At 40.0% G+C, this 7,332-nt stretch overlaps 1 protein-coding gene across 2 annotated transcripts; it reads right to left on the bottom strand.

The window, feature by feature from the left end:
• Positions 1-204: 204 nt before the first annotated feature.
• Positions 205-7,101, bottom strand: LOC113674254 (uncharacterized). 2 transcript variants are annotated; one of them, XM_027190729.2, is made up of 4 exons: positions 6,983-7,101; positions 5,894-6,017; positions 5,163-5,207; positions 205-2,526 (listed from the first exon to the last, which is right to left on the bottom strand). In XM_027190729.2, exons 2-4 carry the CDS (start codon positions 5,963-5,965, stop codon positions 1,537-1,539), a joined length of 1,107 nt encoding a protein of 368 aa, XP_027046530.2. In that variant the 5' UTR covers positions 5,966-6,017; positions 6,983-7,101; the 3' UTR covers positions 205-1,536. The 2 variants fall into 2 exon arrangements, with proteins under 2 accessions (XP_027046530.2, XP_027046529.2); XM_027190728.2 differs by lacking the exon at positions 6,983-7,101 and adding an exon at positions 6,200-6,439.
• Positions 7,102-7,332: the final 231 nt, after the last annotated feature.

Consider the following 7,332-nt stretch of genomic DNA (forward strand, 5'->3'; position numbering starts at 1 on the left):
CCGGCACGCTTTAAAAAGACCGCTCCGGATCAAAATTAGAATTTCGCCTAAGCCTAATGAGCCTTCGGTCAGAACTTAATAGGTTGCTTTATGAACTTAGGCATTTTCATCCTCGTTACAGCCAATTTACTTTTTATCAAAGTCGTTCACGGCTTGGTGTCATACAGTTTTACCTTCAAGGGATATGGAAGGTCACTACCAAAGTTAAGATAATAGATTTAATATGCTTTATACCCTTAAGACGTTTAAGATGTTATGACTGCGCCGAGATACCTTATCAATCTTCGTCAAAGACCGTCCACGGCGACATTGAAAAAAGCTGTTTCTCATTGAGAGACCCGAGCTGCCATGATATTCCTTACGATTTAAGGTGTCATGTTGATCAAAACAGAGTACTTAAAATAAATGTAACATGTTTCCAAAGGATCTTTGTGGCTTTAGGCTACTTAGCTTTCCACGCCATTTCCTCAAATTTAGCGGTTTAGAGTTTCCGTCGGGTTCTTTCAATGCATCAAAACTGAGAAGAAACGTGTCGATGGATAGAATGCGCTTATAACAATACTTTAGCCGGGAAAATCTGCTAAAGCCGGCACACGATCAAGGATTAAATGGCTTGGCAGATTCTATTCACTTGGAAAAAACTAAGGCTATAGATAAATTTAATAACTCGAGCACATGCCGACATGGACTAAACATTTTTTAGCCTGCCAAAACAGACTAAATAGGATCCAGTGGCGACAAACAGGCGACCACCTTATTTTTACTATCTTAGCCACCCACAAATGCTAATGAGTAATAAATAAAGCTAATTCCTCTTAGTAATTTACTTTGTAGCTAAATTTACAGAATCTCATCGGATATTCTGCGTTTTATAACTTGCACAACTTACACTTGGGCTTATTCTCGGCCTAAGTTTAGTTAGTCAAACATCACAAACTAAAAACTGTACATTTCCAGTTTCATAGCAAGAGGACCCACTGGGACAGATTCCGAATGATGTTAATGAGATGGCTCAAATGCACTCTCTCGACAGAAGTAACATTAAGCAATCTAACCCTGTAACTGATCTGTACTTCTTCCTTCTAGGTTCCACACATGTTTTGCAAAGTGGCGTCGAGAATTTGGTGTTAAATCACGATCACACGTATTAGCCATTCGCATCGCTCTTTTTTCAGGGTAATGTTGAATGATATAAGGAGTTTACATGTATATCATTGGAAATTAAATGAAAAATCACTTAAAACTGTCTTTTCTCCATATTTCCACTAAGGGGTTGAATAATTTTTCTCTACTCGTGAGGGTTAGGTTCCCAAGTGCATGAAGAATAGAGAAACTCACTATCATGTCAGTAAACTAAATACAGCGCCCGCTTTTGGGTTTTTTTTTGGCTCATTTTACGATATGCATTATACACTTTCAGTTAAACTCGCATCTTTTCCAACCTGAGTAAGTGTGGGCGTCTTGAAAAGACGTGAATGATAATAATAATAACATTTCTCAGTTATTAGCAATGTTCAGCTTCTGAGTCTTTCTAACTCATCGTACCCATATTGCAATGCGTTTATTCGGCACCTGAACAAACTGTGCCCCAAGGAACCCAAACTGAGCCATATCCCAGCGGGCTTTTAGTGGAGAGCCTTGTAAGGTGGCATAGTGGCTCTTGAGCATAACCTCGTTTTCATTATTGTCGAGCAGGCAGGGCTTATGGGCGGATGCAGGAGAGCCGACATGCAGGCCATGATCATAGAAGCGGTATGAGTGCTTCACCTTGTTTCCCCAACATATAATTTTGCCACTAAAGGTCTTGTCCTTGCGAGTGTGCTTGATGATATTCCACGTGTAGTCTACGTTGTCAAGCGTGTACTGACCCCATTCATGATCCACAAACATCCTGTTCTTTTTGCTTGGGTTGAATGCAGCGTAGGCATCTTCTGTTGCCGTCCAGTCATTTCCGGAACCAACAAAGGTGAACCGAACAGATTGACGACCAGAAACGAAAAGCATTCGGATGATCGTGTCGTTCAGATGGACTCCAGCATCGACGTTGCTTTTAATTGACAAGTCCACAGTGTCCCTTTGGTGGATATCATGGAACAGGTTGGCATTCAATGGGTTCGTCTTTGATCCTCGGCACATACCACCATCTCTATCAGGACAAACCCAGCTGTAATCATGGGTGACCTTGGCAACAAGGGTCCAACCTCCTCCTGAAGTTGTCATGTCACAATACGCACGAAATGCGTTCCGCTCAGGGTCTGTACCAGCTGGGTTGATCCAGTACATACCATCACCCTGACCCTCACCTTTGAACAATATATCGAGACAGGACTTTCTTGGTGGTGAGTTGCTAATCTCTCCCCGCAGGACAGTCTGCAGTTGTTGCCATTGTTTCCGGCTGCAGAGGAATAGATGGGAAGATTTTTTGTCGTACCTCAGTTCGCCTTCCGTTCGAGCATCGCAAGATTCGGATGTAGACGATGTAAAAATGTTTTTGCAACTACTGGAGCAGCTGTCTCCTTTATCACCCTGAAAGATAATGATTACAAAACGTTAAGCATTTAGATAAGTCTTTCTTCAGATGAGTGCTTTTTACGTTGCCACCGAAGAATACACACAAGTCTTTATAAATTGGGAGAGACTTGATATCACAATATCACAGAAATATTGTGGGACCCGTCCCATTTTTCACCACCAAAGAAAATCCTAGGTTCAAAGCTTCAACAAACATAGAATTATGGAGAGTAAAAAAAGAGGAAACGTTTGTAGTAGGCACGTCAGGAACTATACTTTTTTAATGAAAAATTAAATGTTTATAACCCAGACTAATGCCAAGTAAATACTGGAAAGGATTTCATACGAATTGTTTGCGGGAGGAAGACTTAAGAAACACTTTTAATGTAGTAGTCTCTTTAGAAGTTACATATAATTCAATGAAGCTGTCATTCACTTAGTGTAATGTGAGTGAAATATATACTTTTAAATAGGCCCCTAGTCATTGTCCCCTGTGACGCCAGGGGAAGGATTACAATCTTTTAAGAACCGTAAATGTACGTGTATGCAATTTTAAAACCATTCATTAGTGCGTCAATCACACAAGGTCGTTTTTGGCACAGGTGTAAGCTATTTAAGTCTGATCCATTGTTCATTTTTGAAGCCACTCTAATCTCAGATTTCCTTTTTAATCTGTGTTATTCTTAGGATTGTTGCGGGATTGGTCTTCGATTACCTTCCCTTGCCAAATCAACGATTTTTTGAGCTCTCACTAAACTGTTAATTCACCTTTTAAGAACCCAGATTTTACAGCTCTTTGGCTTTTCTTTGGAGTTCTCCACGTCCACAAAAAATACAGTGGATGGCCTTTCAGAAAATTTTGAATATTCATTCTAATGCTTATTAAGAATTTTGTTCCACGATGACAAAGAGTTTTTATAGACATTGTGAGAAATGGGAAATTGTGATTAGTGACTGAAATTAATTTTATATTTTTCTTATTGATCACTGGAGGTATGCTTACTGAAGGATCTTTGGTGACCTCCCACATCGTGCTGCCCACGAAATCCTTCCCCCTTTCTCTTAAGTGCCTTATTAGTCTCCAAGCCCACGCACCTTTTTTTTTAACAAGCTCGAATCCATTTGTAAATATGTAGGGAAATTACCTAGTGCGTTCATTGTCAAGTCGAGTTTGACATTTGCTTCAGGCACTCTAAACTCTAAACTTTCTATGTCTTTCAACTTTTCTACACACGATGATATCAAGACCAATATGTACTCATTAAGTTTTATTGGAGAAGAAGCTCGTTGATGATTTATATTCTAAAGGAAAAGTTATCGATTTCAGGCCTAATTTATTAATTTCAAGAAAACTAACGTCATAAAGTATCAACAAAGACCCTTTAGTAAGATTCACAAAACCGACCAAACCTCCCCATCCATAGATGTAACGAGGAAACTGATTCAATACATCCCTATACTTGAACTTTACACTCAAAAGGGCCTCGCTATAGGTGAATCTAATCCGGATGTGTAGTTTGTTCAGCAAATCTAAGTAATTAAATCCTTCTCGGCGAGTGCTCTGCTATGAAAGCTCTACCAGGTTAACGATAGGCTTTCATGTTCAGGAAAGAGCTTACTAACTACCCAGAAAGGCGTAGCAGCAAAAGCTGCACGAGTAGTAAGTGTTGAACTGTATTGCCAGTCCTCTTCATTAAGGCCAGGAAACTTAAACATCTTCCTTCCTTTACTCGGTTTCTCACGCTAATTTAAATTCGGATCTCAGTGGGGGATATATCATGCAAACTTTCGTTTGGTAACTGAAATGATGTATTTTCGCTCACTTCATTAGAGTAATGAAAGATGTAACCTCTAAGAGCTTCTTAACCTTTGGAGGCGTTTGTATTACCCTACAGGAAAGAGCTAAACTGCCTATTGTTACATGACTTTTGAATCTCCAGTGTGGGCTGTAATTTAAGATTTCCTTTGGAAGGAAATTCCTTGCGATTCCATTCTACGAACAAATAGTGATGGACGAAGTTTTGGCCGTCGGTGAGTTGCTTAACCGAAGCCTGATCTATAATTAGTGCAGTACTATCTTAAGTGCTTGTAACAGGCGGATAATACTGAACTATCTTAAAAATCATTTTTCAAACGCTGTTATCAGTAAACTGTGGAAAAATATGTCAGGCGGAATGCATCGGGAAACAAGGGAGCGGACACAGATACGACTATGATATATTTTTAACAGTCAGTACCTTTGCTCAAAGATGGACAAACTAACTATAAAGAAGACGAGCGTCGTTTGATCATTTTTAAGAAGATCACCAACACACTCTGAAATTTTTGTCCACAGCTTCGTTCGTCGACAGATGGGGCAGTTAGTAGAATTCCGAGAAAGGTCAACTCGCACTCCTTTTCAGGCGGGGGTCGCGCGCTTAGAAAGATTATATCTCACTGATAAACCGCTGAAAGTGATATGGTTGTACTCTCTTCACATCCCGACAAAAGCTTATTTTAAGCAGGGTGCAAATTATTTTAAGCTATTTTCCATGTTCCGTTTAAGTGAATAAAATTACCAGCTTGATATAAAGCCAGAACTTCAAACCTAATGATAATTAAATCTGTACATGATAAATAATGAAGTATGTGCGGATGGAATTAAATTCTACCTTTTCGCCCTGGCTGCCTTTCTCGCCTTTCGCTCCCTTTTCGCCCTGGAAAAAGATAAAAAAAAAGAAAAGATCCAAGGTTACTCCTATTTTTTTTTGAGGTCGTTGTGATATACGAGTGATTTGGCGGAGAGCAAAAATCTCCGACTGCGTTACACTTGCAAGTTACCTTCGCAGCATGAGTTTAATCAACTGTCATCATGTAGCACATCCCGCGGACAGGAAACAGAAAATTCTGTTCTTAAAATTATAATAAGCGATCCTAAGATGATGACGGAAGGGGATGAAAAGAATTTTTTTGCCAACTTCAATGAAGTCCGCTTCCCTCAGGGCCTTCTAGAATCGGTGCCATCAAAGCTTTGAGTGCAATCTCCGCCTTAAACCTTGCCAGCTTTTGGGAAAATTTCCCAATCTAACCACAACGTTTTTTCAGCTTTCCACTAGGCATTTCCTTTCACAATGTAGCTCTTGTTGCGGTTTTTCCGCTTTATAGTGGTAAGGTCAAAGTCAATACATTTGTTGAAGGAGGGCCACTGAGCTATACTTCGCTATTTGTTGATATCCGCTTACAAATCATATCACAGAACTCTTGAACGAGTGAGGTAATATGACGATTAAGGAACTAAATGAATTCCACGCATACAATGTAAATAACAACTCGAATATAATTGCTGGATAAGCTGGAGAGTGCACGACAACAGCTATGCATAATGCGCCTCACTGTTACCTACCCTCTCTCCTCGCAGGCCGTTGATTCCCGACAAAAACACTTCCCCGAGCTTGATCCTGCCCGAGGATAGCATAAGTTGGCCTCCGTGTTTTGGTTTAAGCGTTAACCTTGCTTCTCTGTTTTGCCTGGGAAGATACGAGCAGATACATTATGTGAGGTCAGTAAAATTAGAAACGAATTACCCGATAATGATTTAGAACCTCATCAAAAGTACATCACTCCGGCACGGGAATGTTAAAGCTGGCCACACGAGCTTGTAGAGGGTTACACGGGCCTCTAGGCATCAGACGTCTTTTGTATAACTTACCCTTGGCGTTTGGATGCCAGTGAAAAATCCCACCAATAAAAGGCGACACATAGCACGGCGATTCCCTGTACTAGCGAGACTTGCATGTTAACTACTGTACAGCATACCTCATAACAAGTGAATGAGAAACTCTGGATCGCAAGGCCTACATTACAAGTAGCCCACTGATTGGCCGATAGAAATGACAAGGCCCCATCACTCAATTAATGATAACTGAAGGAGTGCGGTTCGCAAAATGACATGCTGTACAATCTTTTATTTGTGTAAATAATTAACAGCTCCATAAACACCGGAAATAGATTAATAAATGCACTGATTGAATGCAGGCAATTTAGAGCACATTTCATGCGGCCTTTGTGCTCAGTGTGTTCAAAGCTTATCCTAGCTCAATAGAAGCCTGTTGTTTACTAATTACATCCCCGAGAATTGGTAAAATTAGCCTTTTCAAGTTGATCAAAAATATCGGTTATTTATGCAGTGCACAATCAGAGAAACTTTGGCTGCAACAATTACATCAATGGAACGCGCTGTTGAATTGTGAACATTTTTAAAACTTTGACGAATAATAGAAGACGATTTAAAAGATTTTATCAGCTACTATACCCCGGCTTCACGGTAATGGTTTATAAATGAGCTAAATTAATCACTTTACGCCAACAAAGTGTCTTAGCACTAATTACTGCCGGAAAAGCACTTTACACATCACCTAATAAAAGGAATGAATGCGTGGTGGAAGGGCAATTAGATTACAGCATTTCGCTGGGTTAAAGTTAACGAACATACCGATCCAGCTGTTCATGTCTGCGTTTAGTCTTGATTTTTCTGCATTTCTCTGATAAAAATCAAATTTAAACATGATATCCAGGGTGACGCACACTGCAAATAAGAACTTACGACAGCGGTGATGTCTTGTAAAGTGTTATTGTTTGAATATCTGCTTTATCGCCTCGAGTACTGCGCGCCGCCTCGTTATCCAGTCCTCATTAGATTCAAGAGAAACTCTGACACATTTCCGGAGCAGCTGACCTCTCGTGCGATTACACACTTCGAGAAAGATTGACTACAAAATGTTTTCACGTTTGACCAGTTACATAGTCTCTAAGTCTTTTAAAGCAAATTTTTTCAAATGAATA

This window comes from Pocillopora damicornis, chromosome 3 (genome assembly GCF_964200805.1).
Source record: "Pocillopora damicornis chromosome 3, jaPocDami1.2, whole genome shotgun sequence".
Lineage (NCBI taxonomy): Eukaryota > Metazoa > Cnidaria > Anthozoa > Scleractinia > Pocilloporidae > Pocillopora > Pocillopora damicornis.

Excerpts from the sequence above, each read along its gene's own strand:
- LOC113674254 (XM_027190728.2), bottom strand. The coding sequence starts at position 6,285 with ATGCAAGTCTCGCTAGTACAGGGAATCGCCGTGCTATGTGTCGCCTTT. Across the intron at positions 6,018-6,199 it reads CTGGCATCCAAACGCCAAGG|GCAAAACAGAGAAGCAAGGT; the intron begins GTAAGTTATACA and ends GTATCTTCCCAG. Across the intron at positions 5,208-5,893 it reads ACGGCCTGCGAGGAGAGAGG|GGCGAAAAGGGAGCGAAAGG; the intron begins GTAGGTAACAGT and ends ATCTTTTTCCAG.